At 44.5% G+C, this 21,200-nt stretch overlaps 1 protein-coding gene across 2 annotated transcripts in view; it reads left to right on the top strand.

The window, feature by feature from the left end:
• The first annotated feature begins 10,726 nt into the window (after positions 1–10,726).
• DAP (death associated protein) overlaps positions 10,727–21,200 on the top strand; it is a 90,959-nt gene continuing 80,485 nt past the window's right edge. For both annotated transcript variants that reach the window (XM_084618422.1, XM_084618421.1), the window contains exon 1: positions 10,727–10,884. In XM_084618422.1, the coding sequence (XP_084474548.1) occupies positions 10,830–10,884 (55 nt within the window). In that variant the 5' untranslated portion in view covers positions 10,727–10,829. The remainder of the gene's footprint in view (positions 10,885–21,200) is intronic.

Raw genomic sequence — 21,200 nt, forward strand, 5'->3', positions numbered from 1 at the left:
AAGGGGACCAAATTAAGGTTGCACTTGCGTCTTTAATTCTGCTACTTCCTAATTTTTGAGAGCTCAACTTTGCAACCTTTAATGTTTTTTTAATGAAGTGTTGTGTGTAAATTTCTCAACTTAAAAAAAAAAAAAAAAAAAAAAAAAAAAAAGCCAACTGAAATACCAGACATCCCATTTATATGGCGTCCTCTTGACACCCACATGGTTAATTAGCAGGGTCCACTGCATAGACCTTTGATACTTGAGGTAATGGAGAAACTGATAGCAGTAGTAGTTGTTATCCTCTGTGGACCAGCACTAAAGCAGGATGAAACACTACTAGTGAGTTTCACAGGTATTTGTTGATGATAGAGGCACGGTGAGACTGTAGAACAGGGATGGCCAAAACTTACTGACCCTCAGAGCTGCAGATGACAAGAGCTGAGGCATGCCTGCTGGAGCCCTGGGCTTCAGCCCTGCAGGGAGGGAGAAGGTCTCAGGGTTTCAGCCCTGCAGGAGGTGCCTGCCTGGGTTTAGGGCTTCAGCCCTGCTCCTGCTGAAGTGCCAAGCCCCAGCAGGCATGACCTGAGGGGCTGAAGCCCTGAGACCCCTCTCCCCCCACCCCACTGGGCAGAAGCCAGCTTTGACATATGGGGTCATGTCTTTCTCTCCCCCCTTCCCCTCCGATTTTTGCAGGATTTGCTGGCCCTACTTCAGTCCTGCTGCCTCCCCCGCGTGGCAGCTGCTGGAGCTGGCAAGCTGGGAGCTGTGGCCATGGGGAGAGGCAGCAGCAAACAGCTGGGAGCTGCAGGGAGGGGTCATTGAGGGTAGGAGTGTGTGCCTGGGGGGCACTACTTAAGCTGTTGAGGGGGGCAAAGCTTTACATTTTGATGGGGGTGAAGCTTTGGTGGGCAGAGACTGGAGGGTGGGGGGGCTCTGCAAGCTGTACTTTATTATTATTATTTTATTTTTAAACACACAATTAAAGAGCTGCAGTTTGTCCATCCCTTGCTCTAGAATCTTAGGTTCCATTCTAAGCTCTGGAGGGGAGTGTTCTCTTGTGGTCACAGATCCTTCTGCCCCATCCCCTTCAACCTGTTCTTGTTGTAGTCTGGTCCTAATCTCCACCCTTGGGCTTCCCATCAGAGTCTCAGTCTTCCCTTCCTAGCTCCTTGTCTGATCTTTCTCTCCATCCTCACAGTCAGTCACCCTCCACTGGCTCCTCTTCCCATCTCTTTACACCTCTGTTCCTTGTCCCAGTTTTTGCACAGCTAGTTCTAATTGTCATCCTGGGTCCTCATCTTTCTCCCCTCCCTGCAGCTTGTTCACCGCCACTCCTCTTCTTCTGTCCTCCCCGGTTTGGTCCCTCTGCATTAAATTCAGAAGGCTTTCTATTCCATGCTGCTGTGGCCAACCAGTGGGAAGACTGAGAGTACAGGGGGAGACAGTTTTCCTGCTTTTGGCTCCGGTGCTCCATGCCATTTGACCTTTTTGGAACCTGTGTCCCTGGGCTGAAGCATGTTCATTGCGGATCGTAATCTTCAGAAAGTTTAGTCAATGACACAGTTGGGTGAATAATGGGTTTTTGTTTGTTTTTTTGGTCCACTGGCAGTTGAAATTAATTTTTGGTTTGACCCCAAACTAATACTTTTTATAAGTTGAGTTGAAACAAAATGGATCATAGACTAATCATTGGCCTAAATCTGATAAGGGAGGTTCTCCTTCTCCCCTCCTCTCCACCCAGCATTTTATGAATCTAGTCTTCCTTTGCTCTTGTCAAAATGCCCAAAATTAAAACAAAAAATTGAGTCAGTACCGGCAATGAAACTTTTCTTCTGAATTCACCTGTTTTGATTTTGTTTGTTTGATTAAAGCAATTTGGCAAATCTGAAAATCCATGAACTGTTTTAGGTCAACTGATACTGCTTTTTGGTGGAAAATAAACTATTTGCTGGGGGGAGAAATAACCAACCCAAGTTGTGAAGCTCCAACAAGTCTCTTCACAGCATGTATTAATTTTGTTTGTTCAAAGACTTAAATTGGCCAAATATGGGTAGTTCCTCCAGAGGATGGTAAAAGGCACATCCTGACACATATGCTGCCCTTGCCAAATTTTAAGTGTTTTTGCACCAAGGCATTAGAGAGGGAAGTGGCTACAGTTTCTCAAAGAAAAGCTCACAATCTTTTTAATATGGTAAACTGTTAAATCATTATTGGACATAGCTGAATGGTTTTGTCTGAAACTTTCAAAGAAATTCAGCCTGAGGCAGACATCCAGAATGGAAAACTTCAACCCAAACGGTTAATTTGGTAAAGTTATAAGTGACTGAAAACACGTTCTTACCATGTGAACTGTCAGGCAGTCTTAATCGGCAGTGCTATCAGCTCTGCCTATACTAAGAGACAGTCCTAGTCTTGAAGAGCTCTTATAATCTAAATCAGTGGTTCTCAAACGGGGTCAGGACCCCAAAGTGGGTCCTGACCCCATTTTAACGGGGTTGCCAAGGGGTGGCATTAGTCTTGCTGGGCCCAGGGCCGAAGCCCAAGCCCCATTGCCTGGGGCCAAAGGCTTCAGCCCTGAGTGTGTGTGGGGGCTCAGGTTACAGGCCTCCTGCTTGGGGCTGAAGCCCTTGGAATTCAACTTTCCCCCCCTTTTCCTGCCCCTCATCCTCGCCAAGAGCGGCGGGCCTCTGGCTTTGGCCCTGGTGTCCCTGCCTGGGGTGGCAGGGCTCAAATGGGCTCAGGCTTCGGTCCCCCCTCCTGGGGTCATGTAGCAATTTTTGTTGTCAGAAGGGGGTCACAGTGCAAAGAAGTTTGAGAACCCCTGATCTAAATAAATAAGACATATGGTGGGAGGGGAAGCAGAGGCCTAGAGAAATAAAGTGACTACTTGCTCAAGGTCATACACAAGGTAAGTGGCAAAGATGGGAATAGAACCCCAGGTCTCCAGTAGCTTAGCTTGTTAAACCATGTCACCCTTTTTTAAAATCAAAACAAAAAAAAAACCCTCTATATATGAATTTGGATCTGCATTGTGGCCAAAGGCTAAACTTTAGTATAGTGTATTTGTATTTTCTTTCCCAAGTAAAATGTTATAGACAACTTTATTATAGTTATTAACCTTTTGGTCTTTCACAAATTGTGACCATGTTTATTGTTAGAAATGTGGTATCACTTGGATGCATGAAATCACTTGTGATGTAACTTTAATGATACATGTGTTTTTGAATTACATTTGTAACTAGTATACCTTTACCTTTTGGTCAAGTGCTGGCCTTTCTCTGTGTCAAAATGTGAAAAGAAAACAGTATTTTGTAAACTTTTGTCCTGATACTGGTAATATCATTGAGCAAAATGTTAAAATTAATACAATGCATATTTTGTTCCTGTATTTTTCAAAAACACAAATTTGAAAAATCACTCTTAAAACTGATTATGTCAGCACTCTGTCTTCACGGGAAAAGTAAGCAAGGTGAGCATTGTATATATATCTTCCTAGAAGAGGGGTGGGCAAACTACGGCACAGGGACCGCATCCAGCCCTTCAGACGTTTTAATCCGGGGCTTGCCCCATTTCACGTGTGCTGTGGGTCTGCACAATTAGATGTTAATGAAAGGTAATATCTGAATTATACAGGCACATGATTCAGAATCACCTAACGGTGTACACAATTTTATTGTAACAGTTCCGTAAAGGCTTAGGCTGCATGCTATCCAAACATGATATCATACCAAATGAAGAAAAACAGTATTTTATAATTTTGGCTTGGCAGAATTCAATTTTTATTTTTTCTTGATAGAGAATATCTATCTTTTGAGAAGATAACTGACTTCCTAGACAAAGGAAATACCAGTAGATCTAATCTACCTGTGTCATAAATATAAAGGGAAGGGTAAACCCCTTTGAAATCCCTCCTGGCTAGGGGAAAGCTCCTCTCACCTGTAAAGGGTTAAGAAGCTAAAGGTAACCTCGCTGGCACCTGACCAAAATGACCAATGAGGAGACAAGATACTTTCAAAAGCTGGGAGGAGGGAGAGAAACAAAGGGTCTGTGGGTCTGTCTATAGTCTGTAGTTTTCTTTGTCGGGGATAGACCAGGAATGGAGTCTTAGAACTTTTAGTAAGTAATCTAGCTAGGTATGTGTTAGATTATGATTTCTTTAAATGGCTGAGAAAAGAATTGTGCTGAATAAAATAACTATTTCTGTCTGTGTATCTTTGTTGTAACTTAAGGTTTTGCCTAGAGGGGTTCTCTATGTTTTTTAATCTAATTACCCTGTAAGATATCTACCATCCTGATTTTACAGGGGGGGATTTCTTTATTTCTATTTACTTCTATTTTTATTAAAAGTCTTATTGTAAGAAACTGAATGCTTTTTCATTGTTCTCAGATCCAAGGGTTTGGGTCTGTGGTCACCTATGCAAATTGGTGAGGCCTTTTATCCAACATTTCCCAGGAAAGGGGGGGTGCAAGTGTTGGGAGGATTGTTCATTGTTCTTAAGATCCAAGGGTCTGGGTCTGTAGTCACCTAGGCAAATTGGTGAGGCTTTTTACCAAACCTTGTCCAGGAAGTGGGGTGCAAGGTTTTGGGAAGTATTTTGGGGGGAAGGACGCGTCCAAACAGCTCTTCCCCAGTAACCAGTATTAGTTTGGTGGTGGTAGCGGCCAGTCCAAGGACAACGGGTGGAATATTTTGTACCTTGGGGAAGTTTTGACCTAAGCTGGTAAAGATAAGCTTAGGAGGTTTTTCATGCAGGTCCCCACATCTCTACCCTAGAGTTCAGAGTGGGGGAGGAACCTTGACAACCTGGATTTCAGTAAAGCATTTGATACAGTTCTGGATGGGGAAATTATTGAATTGGAGAAAATGATGATTAATATGAGACTTGAAAGTTGGGTAAAGAACTGGTTGGGGGCTACAATGGGTCATGCTGAAAGGTGAACTGTCAGGCTGGAAGGAGGTTACTTGTAGAGTTCCTCGAGGATCAATCTTGGGACCAATCTGATCAGTGTCTTTAATGGCCTTCCCACAAAAAGTGGAAGTGTGCTAATAAAATGTGCAAATGACTATGTTGGGAGATTTCAGAGTAACAGCCGTGTTAGTCTGTATTCTCAAAAAGGAGTACTTGTGGCACCTTAGAGACTAACCAATTTATTTGAGCATAAGCTTTCGTGAGCTACAGCTCACTTCATCGGATGCATACTGTGGAAAGTGTAGAAGATCTTTTCATATACACACAAAGCATGAAAAAATACACACACCCCCAACTCTCCCGCTGGTAATAGCTTATCTACAGTGATCACTCTCCTTACAATGTGTATGATAATCAAGGTGAGCCATTTCCAGCACAAATCCAGGGTTTAACAAGAACATCGGGGGGGGGGGTAGGAAAAAACAAGGGGAAATAGGTTACCTTGCATAATGACTTAGCCACTCCCAGTCTCTATTCAAGCCTAAGTTAATTGTATCCACTTTGCAAATGAATTCCAATTCAACAGTCTCTCGCTGGAGTCTGGTTTTGAAGTTTTTTTGTTGTAATATAACAACTTTCATGTCTGTAATCGCGTGACCAGAGAGATTGAAGTGATCTCCGACTGGTTTATGAAAGTTATAATTCTTGACATCTGATTTGTGTCCATTTATTCTTTTACGTAGAGACTGTCCAGTTTGACCAATGTACATGGCAGAGGGGCATTGCTGGCACATGATGGCATATATCACATTGGTGGATGTGCAGGTGAATGAGCCTCTGATAGTGTGGCTGATGTTGTTAGGCCCTGTGATGGTGTCCCCTGAATAGATATGTGGGCACAGTTGGCAACGGGCTTTGTTGCAAGGATAGGTTCCTGGGTTAGTGGTTCTGTTGTGTGGTATGTGGTTGCTGGTATTTGCTTCAGGTTGGGGGGCTGTCTGTAGGCAAGGACTGGCCTGTCTCCCAAGATTTTGAGACGTTCTTGTTAAACCCTGGATTTGTGCTGGAAATGGCCCACCTTGATTATCATACACATTGTAAGGAGAGTGATTTGCGGATGATACTAAACTAGGAGGAGTGGTAGATATGCTGGAGGGCAGGGATAGGATACAGAGGGACCTAGACAAATTGGAGGATTGGGCCAAAAGAAATCTGATGAGGTTCAACAAGGATAAGTGCAGGGTTCTGCACTTAGGACGGAAGAACCCAATGCTAGGCTACAGACTCGGGACCGAATGGCTAGGCAGCAGTTCTGCGGAAAAGGACCTAGGGGTGACAGTGGACGAGAAGCTGGATATGAATCAACAGTGTGCCCTTGTTGCCAAGAAGGCCAATGGCATTTTGGGAGGTATAAGTAGGGGTATAGCCAGCAGATCGAGGGACCTGATCATTCCCCTCTATTCGACATTGGTGAGGCCTCATCTGGAGTACTGTGTCCAGTGTTGGGCCCCGCACTACAAGAAGGATGTGGATAAATTGGAGAGAGTCCAGCGAAGGGCAACAAAAATGATTGGGGCCTGGAACACATGACTTATCAGGAGAGGCTGAGGGAGCTGGGATTGTTTAGTCTGCAGAAGAGAAGAATGAGGGGGGATTTGATAGCTGCTTTCAACTACCTGAGAGGTGGTTCCAAAGAGGATGGTTCTAGACTATTCTCAGTGGTAGCTGGTGACAGAACAAGGAGTAATGGTCTCAAGTTGCAGTGGGGGAGGTTTAGGTTGGATATTAGGAAAAACTTTTTCACTAGGAGGGTGGTGAAACACTGGAATGCGTTACCTAGGGAGGTGGTAGAATCTCCTTCCTTAGAAGTTTTTAAGGTCAGGCTTGACAAAGCCCTGGCTGGGATGATTTAATTGGGGATTGGTCCTGCTTTGAGCAGGGGGTTGGACTAGATGACCTCCTGAGGTCCCTTACAACCCTGATATTCCATGATTCTATGATCACTTTAGATAAGCTATTACCAACAGGATAGTGGGGTGGGGGGGAGAAAACCTGGATTTGTGCTGGAAATGGCCCAACTTGATTATCATACACATTGTAAGGAGAGTGATCGCTTTAGATAAGCTATTACCAGCAGGAAAGTGGGGCGGGGGGAGGTATTTTTTAATGCTTTGTGTGTATAAAGAGATCTTCTACACTTTCCACAGTATGCATCCGATGAAGTGAGCTGTAGCTCACAAAAGCTTATGCTCAAATAAATTGGTTAGTCTCTAAGGTGCCACAAGTACTCCTTTTCTTTTTATGTTGGGAGATATTGCCAATACAGAACAGGACCAGAATACCATAGAAGAAGATTGGACAGCCTTGAAAACTGGATGGGGATGAAATTTAACAGTGCAGGTAATGCACAAAGGGACAAACAAAAATTTTTGCTATAAGCTGGGGAGGTATCAGTTGGAAGTGATAGGAGGAGAACGACCTGGCTGTATTGGTCAATAGCAGGATGACTCTGAGCTGCCAGTATGATGTAGCTGTGAAAAAGGCTATTGCAATCCATGGGTGCATCGGGTGAGCTATTCACTATCTCTACTAGGAAAGTGTTATTACCATTATACAAGGCACTGGTGAGATCTCATTTGGAATAGTGTGTGCAATTCTGGTTTCCCTTGTTTAAGATTGATTGATTCAGACAGGAACAGGTGCAGAGAAGGGCTACAAGGGTAAGAGGAATGGAGAAATTACCTTACAAGAGGAGACTTAAGGAGCTTGGCTTGCCTAACATATCAAAATGAAGGATGAGGGAAGATATGATTGATCTCCAAATACAACAGAGGGATAAACACCATGGAAGGAGAAGAGTTATTTAATGTTGGCACAAAAACAAAGGGATAATAAACTGGCCATCAATACATTTAGACTTGAAATTAGGCAAATTTTTCTAACCGTCAGAGCACTCAAGTTCTGAAACAGCTTTCCAAGGGGAGTAGAGGGTGCAAAAAACGTAACTTGTTTTAAGACTGAACTTGATAAGTTTATGGAGGGGATAGTATGATGAGATGCCCTATACTGGCATATGGCCCACCTATTTGCCCACATGCTCAAGGTCTAAATGACTGCCATATTTGGGGTTGGGAAGGAATATTCCCAAGGTCTCTGCCAATCTGATTCTTTTTTTTTTTTTTTTGCCTTCCTCAGCAGTGTGGGGCACTGGTCACTTGCTGGCTTGAAACTAGAGGAAATGATGGATTGTCATGAAATCACGATTTGTGGATTTTAATAACTCAGCCAGAGGTTATGGGCCTATTACAGGTGTGGGTGGGTTCTGTGGTCTGCATTATGCAGGAGGTCAGACTAATGATCATTATGGTCCCTTCTGGCCTTAAAATATGAGATGTTTATTTCTAAGCATTATTTCTATTTATTTTAAATGTTCAATTATTGTCAGCTCCCCGCAATTATTTACTGTCATTAAATGGTGAGACTCACCTAGTTAAAGAGGAGGGATAGCTCAGTGGTTTGAGCATTGGCCTGCTAAACCCAGGGTTGTGAGTTCAACCCTTGAGGGGGCCTTTCAGGGATCTGAGGAAAAATTGGAGATTGGTTAAGCAGGGGGTTGGACTAAATGACCTCCTGAGGTCCCTTACAACCCTGATATTCTATGATTCTATGAAAGCTTTATAACTGTTAAGAAAAATCTGCTTGAGAACTTAGTTTGTTTCAAGGATATGTACTATGTCAACAACTTTTTCTTACTTTGCCTATCTCTGCAAATTTCAGTTATCAATGGAAATATATTAGGTTGGTGAGTACAATGAAATTGATTGATAAATGTAATCCTTTCAAGCTTATTCATATTACATGTTGTCAGAAGGGAGAAAATGTAGTGGCCGGAACAGTTGTTTAGCAAAGCAATTAACACTGATATATGGCTAACATTTGACACTGGCAAAAAGATCACTGTTAGAGAAGGGGGGCGGGGGGAATCAAAATTATGAAAAATTCCAATCTAATCTGAAAGTCACAGACAGACCTTGGCAGCTTCATGGCCTTTGGATCAAGCAAGGGAGGGCTTCAGAGCAAAATGTGTCTACTTCCTGCCTTTCAAAGGAAGTCTGGTGTACAGAAAGGTGACTTAAGTACTGGGATACTGCCCTGCCTCAGGTTTAGTTCCTGAGTTCAATCCCTGCTCTGCCACAGGCTTCCTGTGTTGCCCTGGGCAAATCACTTAGACCGGGTCCAATCTAGATTGACCGAACTACATTGCTGAGGGCTGTGAAAAATGTCTCATCCTGTGCAATTACAGGTCAATCTAACCCCTACTGTAGTTGCAGCTAGGTGATGCCTCTCAAGGGGGTTAGATTTACTACCATAATGGGAAAAATTACTTCTGTCCCTGTACTGTCTATGCTACAGCAGCACAGCTGGAGTGCTGCAAGAGTGCTTGTAGTGTAGACATACCCTTAGGCTATGTCTATTACTTAACTGAAGCACCTCAGTGTAGCTATTCACTGCAGCTGCAGAAGGGGGTCTCTCCCATCCCTGTAGTTAATCCATCTTCCTAAGAGGCAGTAACTAGGCCAGTGATTCTCACTTTTGTACTGGTGACCCCTTTCACATAGCAAGCCTCTGTCTGACCCCCCTCTTACAAATTTTAAACACTTTTTTTACATATTTAACACCATTATAAATGCTGAATGCAAAGCGGGGTTTGGGGTGGAGGCTGACAGCTCGTGATCCCCCCCCATAATAACCTTGTGACCCTCTCAGGGGTCCTGACCCCCAGTTTGAGAACCCCTTAGTTAGGCTGACAGAAAAATTCTTTGTGAGCCAGTGTAACACTGACAGACTTCAGATGGGGGGGGGGCAGGAATTGATTAGTTTGTGAGCCTCTACTGCATGAGCTAAATGCCATACGGCCCTTAGCTAAGGCTGCAGCAGACTCAATCTCTAAGTGACCTCGGTGCTACCAGAGGGGGCAGAACACCACACCCAGGAGGTGTGGTGGGTTACATTAGCATGTAAGGGTTAGGTTCACTTACCTACATTGCTTCACATGCCTGAGTGCTGCTACTGATTAGTTTCAGAGTAGCAGCCGTGTTAGTCTGTATTCGCAAAAAGAAAAGGAGGACTTGTGGCACCTTAAAGACTAACAAATAAATGCTCAAATAAATTTGTTAGTCTCTAAGGTGCCACATGTCCTCCTTTTTCTTTTTACTGATTAGTGTAGCCTTGGCATTGGCCTGTCTTCTGGAGGGGCCTTGAGGAGAAATCACATTAGAGTGGGAGGCGCTCAGGCACCATACTCAGGACACAAATTCAGCTGGAAGGGGCCTGAGAGGAGCTTCAGTAAATACTGTCAAACCTGCAGGAGCCCTGGCGGCCCGCCCTGGAGGACTGAAGCTTGGACTGACTCCTGAATGTGGGGGGTGGGAGGTATGAGGGGCGCTGGCAAATCTCTAAGCATTTAAACCCTGATTATACTCGGGGGGTGGGGGTGGCGGAACGCATCCAATTAAAGAAAAATGTCGATCTGAATTGATCCCTCTACCCAGTGTAGACAACACCCTTGGATCAAAACCGTACCTCCTGCTATGTAATCTCCACAGGGAAAACACCCGGCCCCCTACTCCACGCCTACCACTTAACGGCGTGTAACCAAGCCGGGGGCAGCGGGGGCAGCAGCGGCAGCTCAGGCACAGGAGCCGAGGCGTTAGGTGTAATTCTGCTTTGGATCCCCTCCCCCGCTCCCGCTCCTGCTCCTGCTCCTGTCCGCTCTAACCCCGCCACGTTGCCCGGCTCCCTGGGCCCCGCTCGGCCGCCTCCCCCCGGGCGTCCTGACATCAGCGCCCGGCCACGTTGGCAGCGCGGGCGGGGGCGGGGCCCGCGGCAGCCAGTCCCCGGCCCTGCGCAGCCGGACGCGGGGCGCCGAGCACCATGTCTTCGCCTGACCAGGAGCGAGCCGAGACCCGGGCCGGACACCCCCCTGCCGGTACTGCCCCACCCCCACCCCGGCTGCGGGGAGCAGAGGGAGGCTCGCCAGGCTCGCGGCGCTTGGCCGGGGGGTCGGGGGCTTGCGCGGGGCCGGCGCACGCCAGCCTCGGGGCCAGGCTCCTGCTGCCGGGGCCAGGCTCCTGCTGCCCGGGCCAGGGCCGAACCCTCCCGCTCGCCCCGGCCCGGGCATTAGGTGGTGTTGGCCCAGCCCCGCCCGCGGCCCGGGCCGAGCGGAGCGTGCAGCGACTCGCTGCCTTGCGACCGCGGCGGCGGCGGTGGTGGCGGCGGCTGGTGTGGCCGAGGTGGGTCTCGCTAACGCCCGCGGCCACGTCGGCGCCGCTTGCCACTCGCTGCAAAGCTGGAGGCGGCGTTTGTTCAGGCGCCAGGCCGCTGGAGGCTCTTTTTGGTCTTTCCGTGGGGACAAACGTGCAACCGTGTCAGCAGGTTGGTTACTGTCCGCACAGAGATTTGGAAAAGTAGAGCCCCGTGCGAGTGCTGAGCAGCGGCCTCAGGGCTGGCTGGCTGCCCTGGTCCCGAGCCGCGATATGGCCAGGTGTAGCCGCCGCCCTCGTTTTTAAAAGTTCTTATCAGACTTAAACGCTTGCTGTTCAAAACAAAGTCTGAATCGACTCCTCTTGCTCAATGCCATTACCGAGCAGACGTGCCCCACCCCCGTTCAAATCTTCAGTTCTAGCTTGTGCTCTCATCACACTTCTTTTTTTTCCCATCTCTCTCTCTCTCCCTTTTCCCTGAGCAATCTGCCCTACAAAAAAAACCCTACATTTCTGAGTCCAACGTGTCTCACTTTCTTCCCTTTTCCCAGATAAGTTTTGTATGGGCAAGTAATGCCTGGCTTGGTGCATGTTGTTTGGCTTTCCAGTTTAGTTGCTGAGCATGGATCAGCTTTATCTCTGTTTTCTCCTGTTGAGGACCCAAGAAACAGTCTTCGAGTGTTGCCCTCATCATGTGCCCCCTTCATGGGGAAGGGACAAAATAAGAAGCTGGAAACACAGGGCCTAATGCTTTTGCCATTCGCGCCAGTGCGACTTGAATGTAAAACACTGTTGTGATTTAGTAGTGCTTTTACACATTTTTACACAGGTGTACATGACAATCCAGATTTTAAGGCAGCAGAAAATGAGACCCAGTGTTTCTAGCCATAATAAATTGTGGAGATTAGAGGGGGGGGAAAGGGCTGTGATAATACACATAAAAAAGGGCTGCTTTATTGCTAGGTCACAAGACTCTTCTATTGGTGTTGGCACAACAATGCATGTTTGGGGATAAACGGGGCAGAAATTAAAATAATTTTTAGGAGCAGCATTAACTCCTACGCTACATGTCTGTGGGGTTCCTACACAATCATGCAATGTGGCTACATCTGAGCACCATCGCATCCCCTGCAGAGCCCCACTCTGCATAGTGGGCTTTTATTGTCACCCACAACAAGCAATTCTTCCTGCTCTCCTCACCCAGCTATCTCCCAAAGGGGTGCTTTGGATCCTAGGTGAGCAGCAACCTTTAAAACGACTTCTTTCTCTGTCTTTTTTCAGAGGGAGAGGGTTTTGTGTTTTTGTTTTGTTTTGTTTTTAAGATGGTACTAAAGTTTCAGCTCTGTTCCTTTTATTCACTGGGTTAGTTTAATAATTCTGTCTTCTAGCCAGTAGGAATAAAATTATAATTTTAGAGTCTTACAGCACCATTATTGCTATGGTTTAAGATTTTGTCACAGGAATTTTTTCATCAGAGTCACGGACTGGTTATGGGCAATAAACGTTCATGGAATCCCATGACCTGGCCATAGAGACATCGCCGGGGGGGGGCAGGACTGACCGTCCAAGCCCTGCTGCTGCGGGGAGCTGAAGCCGAAGAAGTCACAAAGGTCCATTAAAGTCACGGAGTCCATGATCTCAGTGACAAAATTGAATCCTTAATTATTGTATAGACATTATGTCTCACAGGTAAATGGCAATGAATTTAAGCAAATTTGGGTTCTATTTTGCAGCTTTATGATGTACACAGAGTCTGAAAAGTGAATGTTCATGTGTCATTTTTTTGTAAAATACAAACAAAACATCAGAAATTCAAATTATACATTGTATGGAAGATGCTGACTAGAGAATTAGTAAAATGAAAACATCAAGGAGCCAAGAGAGTAAAAAGTTGAACCGTGGAAGAAATTTTTGGTCAGACTGTTGGACGGTTTGGTTTTGCTAACACTGTGTCCAAGGTATTAATAACAAAAAAAAAAAAAAAAAAAGTGGGGTGAAGGATAGGTTTTTCCAAAATTAGTTTTAAAAATCTATATTTAGGCATGTAAATAAGGGACCTGTTTTTCAGAAGTATTAATTGAGCACCCAGCTACTCCCATTGGAAACAAGCAACGTATATGATGCAATGACAAATTAAGTACAATGCATGTTTCAGCTGACTGGCTGGCATTAAATGTTTTTACTGTAATACCTGTGGAAGGTGTGAGTGACAGCACAGAGACTTGACTTGTCTTTTAACCTCTCTCTATCCCTAGAACAGCTACAAAACAGACATTGGGAGTGTAAGCTTCCCCTGATCTTGCTGACATGGTGCTTTAACTTCTTCTGGTTTGTTTTTTGAGGCACCTACTCTAGAGGTGAAGAGGCTGTTTAATCATTGTGCCTATTCAGATTGTTGCAAATCTCAATAGAGATGCCAAAATGTAATTGCTATATGGACATCTGTCTACTGGGCCTTGGAATTAGACCACTGGTTCATTCTGTCTGAGCCCGTGAACAGTTGTCTGCTTATAGACTTAGAAGTGACTCAGACAGAGGATGGTTTTGAACCATTGACAGAGGTGAGAGGCTGCGAGCTGTATTTCCATCTCTTCTAACACTGGAGAAAATCCACAGTAATTCCATTGACTCTAGTGGACATCCATTAGATTGTCAGTGGTGTACCTGATATCAGGACCTAATTCTCTAAATGCTGAGCTATCTAGTTTCATGATTAAAAAAAATATTGAAGTGGTAATTTACAAACTAACACTAATAAAATGGAGATTTGTGGTTTTAACAAAAGACTGTCAGAGACCAGGACATGGGTGGTCATGTCTAGTGCTGACATTACTCTGAAGTCTTTCATTTAAAACAAAAACAAAAAAAAAAACTGTTTAGATTTCAAGTTGAGGTCTCTATATATCTGGATATCCGTTGGTAAGTTTAGCGTATCTATATTATATTTGAAGCTGTGTTGGTTAGTACATCTAACACTCGCTGTAAAGAACGTAATTATGTTTACTCAGTTCTTTTAACATCGGCAGGGTAAGTGAAGAATTGTGGGTGTGGACAGTGTATTTTTGAAACTGCACTAAGACATTTTTTTAATTCCAACTGCCTGGTAGAATACTGACAGGAAAAGGTATATTTAGTCAACAATGAAGGAGTATCTAGTAACATTTTCATAAGTTTCCAAACCTTTTATTTTTCTCTCAATATTAACTTAATAAATGCTGACCCAAAAACATACAAAGTAAGAGTATATTTAATGAACTTTTAATAGGATACATTTATTTTCCTCATGTTGGTACAATTTAACATTGGGCTGGAATCATTACCATATAGTTTGTGTAAAATTAATTTTAAATACATAGCATAAATATTCAAGGTTACTTGCAAGGAAAACTGTCAAAGGGTAAGACTTTGGGGCCTACATTAGAGTTCCTGGGCACGTAGTGACTTCATTCAGACTTGTGGGTGCCCAGTGAATACAAGATTAGCCCCAGACTTGACATATCAACAATCTAAATGTACTAAGCTGTGAATAGTAATGGAGCTGAGATGACTGGGGAGCCTCTGGTAGATATCAAGAAGAAGAATCAAATATGTTAGCATGATATCTCTCAGACTTCAACAAACGGCCTACAGCTACAAAACAAGCCCATCCATTGGTGAACAAAACTAGAATCTGTACTGGTTCCAGATCTCCAACTAGCATCCCTACTTTAGAGCAGTGCCTAAACAATCCAACAGGATATTTGGAACAATCTTGCTTGTCAAGGAACATACAACAGTCCTTGCCCTGTATTAAAAAAAACATCTTTCCTGCCTTTCGGGGAGAACACAAGGCATAGCAGTTAAAATCAAATCAGGCTCTTACTCCAGAACCTGAACAAATGAAACCCTGCTTTTTTTCTGAAAGCTTCATAAGGGGCTATTGGACTTTCCTTGCTTACGTCACACTAGAACTAGGTGGCCTCCCTTGCTGATCCTCTCTTTGCAGCTTGAGGCAGATTCCAAAAAAAGTGGAAATACAAGGAAACTGAGTTTAGGTCCAAAAGTTGCGTAAGATTTTGGGACACACAAAAATGACTGTTTTTAAACTTAAAATCTTGGAAGTGCATAGAGAATTAAATGCCATAGTAGTTTCTTCCACACTGACAAAACTTACTACACTAGCGAGAACACAAAATGATGTGGGTTTTTTTTGTTTGTTTTTGTTGTCTGAATATTCCCAGTAATAAACCAGCAGAGAACAGTGACCAATAGCTTGACTGTGTAATAAAAGTGGAGCAAGACCCTGACCCAACCAAATTTAGGGGTAACTTGATCTTTTGTGTCCTATTTGGTGAAAAGAATGGTGTGGAAATAGACATCATAGTGAATGCTTGTAACCTGACAAGTGGGGAAGTGAGCCTTCCCTAAAAGTATAGTAACTTGAAATTGATCCTACTACATTTTCTTTACTCTTGTGAATTAAGGTAAATAAAAAAATTAAGTTCAATAGAGCTATTCATCTGAGTAAAGACTACTCGTGAGTAAGAATTGTGGGACTGACCTTATATCTTTGTGCTATTTTCTTTCAGGTGGGGATTAAAAAAAAACATCTTTTAGTTTGTCCCAGTTCTTGCTGGTAGATATGTTTACTTTTGTGCTTCTACACTGTTATAGACAGAAAAAAACATACAAAGCAATAAGCTTTGATAATATTTGTTTTAATCTCAAATAAAAAAGTCATGCTTCCTGTTCTGTGGTTCCTCAAACAACTTATCTTCCATAACCTAGATTTTGTTTTTATTGCACCTTTTTTCTATCTGTATTGATTCCTACCTCCAAGCCCATTGTGGGAAGTATTGATGGGGCTAATTGTCTTTATAAGCAAAGGTAAATGGAGATATTAATGCTGGATGGTGTTTTATAGGCCATGACGTTGTTTGCTAATGCAAGCAGTGTCTTTAATAGTTTGCATCATGAAAGATTAGCAGGAGTTTGTCATGGCATTTCTTTGCACTCACTAGTAAAATCCTCTTTATATCTGATATAAACAGTGTTCACTATTGTAGGATTTTATGTTTTAAAGATAATCCAAGAATTCTTAAATAAATTTTGAGAAATAGTAAACTGCTAGATTTTTTTAAAAATGTTGCCAAGCATGATTGCTTTAGTTTTGCCTTGTAACTGTCGCTTAAATTGTTCTCCATTGTTAAATTAGGGTACATTTTAAAGGTTTTGATTGTTTTAATATTTTAAGGAAAAAAAATCTAGTTAAAAATCAACCAAATAAATCCTGTAATCAAACTGCTGTTGGATAAATTTTTAAAAACTAACAATTTTGCATTGCTCTCCCAGACACATGGTCTATAGCAGAGGTGGGCAAACTATAGCCTGTGGGCCATATCCAGCCTGTGGGACCATTCTGCCCGGCCCCTGAGCTCCAGGCCGGGGAGCCTAGTCCCCAGCCCCTCCCCCGCTGTCCCCCCTTCCCTGCAGCCTCAGCTTGCTGCGATGCCTGCGCTCTGGCCCACCGCTCTGGCGGCATGGCTGGCTCCGGCATGGAGCAGTGGCGTCCTGGGGGGCAGTCAGGGGATGGAGCAGGGGGCGAAGGTTGTGGGAGGTGGGACAGTCAGGAGATGGGGAACGGGGGGGGTTGGATAAGGTGTGTGGTCCTGGGGGGACAGTTAGGGGTGGGGGTTCTTGGGAGTGGGGGGGTCGGAACAAGGAGCGGGGGGGGTTGGATGGGGAAGGTTCTGAGGGGGGCAGGCTGTTTGGGGAGGTACAGCCTTCCCTACCCGGCCCTCCATACGGTTTTGCAACCTTGATGTGGCCCTTGGGCCAAAAAGTTTGCCCACCGCTGCTCTATAGGGACAACACCGAATTTTTTTTTTTTTCCCACAATTCTAACTTGTGAAAAGCTCTGTTCATCCACAGGCCCTTTGGTTTATTTTCAGAATTCAGAGATCACCATTCCTTGCTATGATACAAACTTCTCCTTAATGTCTCTGTCCCCCAGAATAAATACAACATAAATATTAGCAGTGTGTACTTGTCTTCAGAATGTGGACAATCTCTCAGGTTGACGTGATTGTTCATTCATTATGTTTGTTCAGGTTGTGGCTTCTCTGAAACATCCAGTGAGCTCTTTCATAGTAGCAATATCGACTTGAAACACAAACGAAAAAGTTTGATGTGACTCTTTATGCTTGCATAGAGTTTTGCATTCTCTGTCCCTTCAGTGACTTTCTAATGAAACTACTGATTGTAACACAATTTGAAACCCGTTTCCTTCAGGGACATGGTTGCAATAAGGTACAAGAATTTTAAGGTGGTGACCAAGTAGATTTTTACCAGTTACTAATGTCACCACACAATGTTAAAACTGAAAATTTAAAAAAAAAATAAAAATCAATTTTACGACTTCGTTCTTTTAGGCCCAAAGTCAGGGAACCACTTGAGTTGTCCTGATTATAGAACCAGAGTTTAGTTTCTGTCTTACAGTTCTGAAGATGAACAGTGAACTGAGTTTCACTTTCAAAGAGAATGTTTGGGTTGGTCTACACTGACCAGAGTTTCAGAGCTGGCAGTTACAGCGCCGCTCAGAGAGCGCTGAAAAGAAACTGCTGTTGTGTGTTCACACTGTCAGCTGCCTGCCCAATAGTGTGTTCACACTTGCGGCACTTGCTGCGGTATTTGGAGCAGTGCACTCTGGAGAGCTATCCCACAGAGCATCTCTTCCTCTTCTGCTGCTAAGAGTTGCGGGAAGGCGGAGGGGGTCGCAGGGCATCCTAGGTCCTGTCCCAGTGCCCCATGATGCTTCACCAAAGGCAAGTCATGCTTGGCCAACGTTATTGCCTTCTCTGATGAGATAAGTGGCTCTGTGGATATGGGGAAAATGGTGGATGTGTTATATCTTGACTTTAGCAAAGCTTTTGATAACAGTCTCCCACAGTATTATTGCCAGCAAGTTAAAGAGGTATGGATTGATGAATGGACTATAAGGTGGATAGAAAGCTGGCTAGATTGTTGGGCTCAATGGGTAGTGATCAATGGCTCCATGTCTAGTTGGCAGCCGGTATCAAGCAGAGTGCCCTAAGGGTTGGTCCTTGGGCCGGTTTTGTTCAATATCTTCATTAATGAACTGGAGGATGGTGTGGCCTGAACCCTCAACAAGTTTGCAGATGACACTAAGCTGGGGGGAGAGGTAGATATGATGGAGGGTAGGGATAGGGTCCAGAGTGACCTAGAAAAATTGGAGAATTGGACCAAAAGAAATATGATGCGGTTCAACAAGGACAAGTGTAGAGTTCAACAAGGACAAGTGTAGAGTTCTGCACTTAGGAAGGAAGAATCCCATGCACCACTATATGCCTCTGGGCTAAGCATCAGTTCTGCGGAAAAGGACCTGGGGATTACAGTGGATGAGAAGCTGGATATGAGTCAGCAGTGTGCCCTTGTTGCCAAGAAACCAATGGCATATTAGGCTGTATTAGTAGGAGCATTGCCAGCAGATTGAGGGAAGTGATTATTCCCCTCTATTCGGCACTGGTGAGGCCACACCTGGAGTATTGTATCTAGTTTTGCTCCTCCCACTACAGAAGGGTTGTGGACAAATTGGAGAGAGTCCAGCGGAGGGCAACAAAAATGATTAGGGGGCTCGGGCACATGACTTATGAGGAGGGGCTGAGGGAACTGGGGTTATTTAGTCTGCAGAAGAGAAGAGTGAGAGGGGATTTGATAGCATCTTTCAATTACCTGAAGGGGAGTTCCAAAGAGGATGGAGCTAGGCTGTTCTCAGTGGTGGCATATGACAGAACAAGAAGAAATGGTCTCAAGTTGCAGTGGGGGAGGTCTAGGTTGGATATTAGGAAACTCTGTTTCACTAGGAGAGTCGTGAAGCACTGGAATGGGTTACCTAGGGAGGTGGTGGAATCTCCATCCACAGAGGTTTTTAAGGCCCGGGTTGACAAAGCCTTGGCTGGGATGATTTAGTTGGTGTTGGTCCTGCTTTGAGCAGGGGATTGTACTAAATGACCTCCTGACGCCTTCCAACCCTAATATTCTGTGATTCTAAAGTTACCGTTAATGGGCCAAGAAACAAAGCAGGTCTGCCAAAGAACCTGTAGCAGCGGATTGTCCCGTGAATCTATGAGAGTTTCCTGGAGATCTCTGAGGCAGATTCCCGTGAAGTGAGGGAGTCAATCAACAGCCTGTTCTGCCGGTTAGACTAGGCATGTGGTGGTATGTGCATCATACAGACACAAGCATGCTTTCTGCAACTGTCCTGCCCCCAACAACTTGCTTCAGCGATTCCCAAAATCAAATCCACTTACCAGGGGCTTCCTCTCCTGTTTGCGGTTCACCAAGATCTGGCAGCTGTGACTGGCTAGCCTTCTCCGGGGTAGGAATGAACTGCTGGCTGCATGCATCTCTGACCTCTGAATTGTCCTGCCTCTGGGTCACCCTCCACATCCTCATCCAAGATTTCCTCCTCCTGGCTTGGTCCTCTCTCGACTGGCACGTGAGCCACTGAAGTATCCACAGTGGTCTTCACAGAGGAGGTGTGGTTGCCGCCGAGTATCGCGTCCAGCTCTTCGTAGAACTGGCAGCTTGTGGGCACAGCACCAGAGCAGCAGTTTGCCTCCCATATCTTGTAGGCCTTACACAGCTCCTTCACTTTGACTCTGCACTGCAGTGTGTCCCGGTCATGGCCCCTTTCTGTCATGCATCATGAAATCTGTGTGTAAGTATCATAATTCCTACAGCTGGAGCGCAGCTGGGACTGGACAGCCTCTTCTCCCCAAATGCTGATGAGGTCCAGGAGCTCAGCATTGCTCCAAGTGGGGAATCACTTGGTGCATGGAGCAGGCCGGGCCATCTGGAAGGTTTTGCTGAGACCACTGCATGCATCACTGAGCAAACAGGAAGGGGACTTTCAAAATTCCAAAGGAATTTACGGGGTGAGGATGATAGCTGCTCACCTGAGGGCAGGGCAGTAGAGTTCAAAATGATGATTATAGAGGCGAGAACAGGCATCGTGGGACACCTCCTGGAGGCCAATTGCAGCGCTGTAATTGCCCAGGGTATCTACGCTGGCACCGTGATGCTGTACCCCCAGCGCAGAAAGCTGTACGCCTCTCATTGGGGTGTGTGGGGTGGATGTATGTGTGTGGTGTTTTTGTTTTTTGTGTTACAGCGCTGTAAGTAAATAGTTTCTGTGCACTAAATGGCTTCGCAGTGTGTACATCTCAGGAGCTACAATGCAGAAAGCTGCTTTACTGCGCAAAAACTTGCCAGTGTAGACAAGGCCTTTGTTTCTATTTGGATTAAAAATAAATCATGAGAGAACTTCTGTTGGGTTTGAGGTTTGGTAATCAGCATTGCCAACTTCAAGAGATCAAAAATTGTAAGTTTTTTTTTTTAAATTATTTTTTAGGTCAGTCTCTTGTTTGTTTTTTTTTGTTTTGTGTTTTTGTTTAACTCCTCCTGCCCATCCCCAGGGTGTGTGCATGTGACTGTTAGTGTTGCCTGCTCTCCCACATGTATTGACAGTGCTGTTGAGAGTTCTATTGCGAGATCATAAGTGAGGCTTAATTTTACTTAGATATCTCATCTCTCATGATAAATTTGTAAGAGTTGGTATGTCTGTGTAATGCTTGTATTTTACAGACACAAACGTTTGCACCAAAGGTGAATGGATAGTGTCTTTAAACTTTTTTGGGTAATGTTATTTTTTTAAAAAAAACCTTTTTTTAAGTTGATTTTTGTGTTTTACTAGTACTATAGTATGAGTAGTACTGTACTTTCAGTATTTATTTACTGTTGTTGTTATATGAAAATAAACTTCTGTGTGTGCTGTTTTGCAAGAGAGACTGCTTCTATGTTACTCAGTTGGATAATCCCAGACTTCCTTGGTCTCCTCTCATTGCCAGAAATTAATGGAGACAGATGTTGAAGTAAGAGTCTAACATTCTAAGGAGATACGAAAATAATAAGATGTACATTGAGTGGCCAACTTGGAAGGCTATATAAGGCAGTATAACATGCCTAGGAGTGAGACGCAACA

Source organism: Lepidochelys olivacea (assembly GCF_965140295.1).
Source record: "Lepidochelys olivacea isolate rLepOli2 genome assembly, chromosome: 2".
Classification (NCBI taxonomy): domain Eukaryota; kingdom Metazoa; phylum Chordata; order Testudines; family Cheloniidae; genus Lepidochelys; species Lepidochelys olivacea.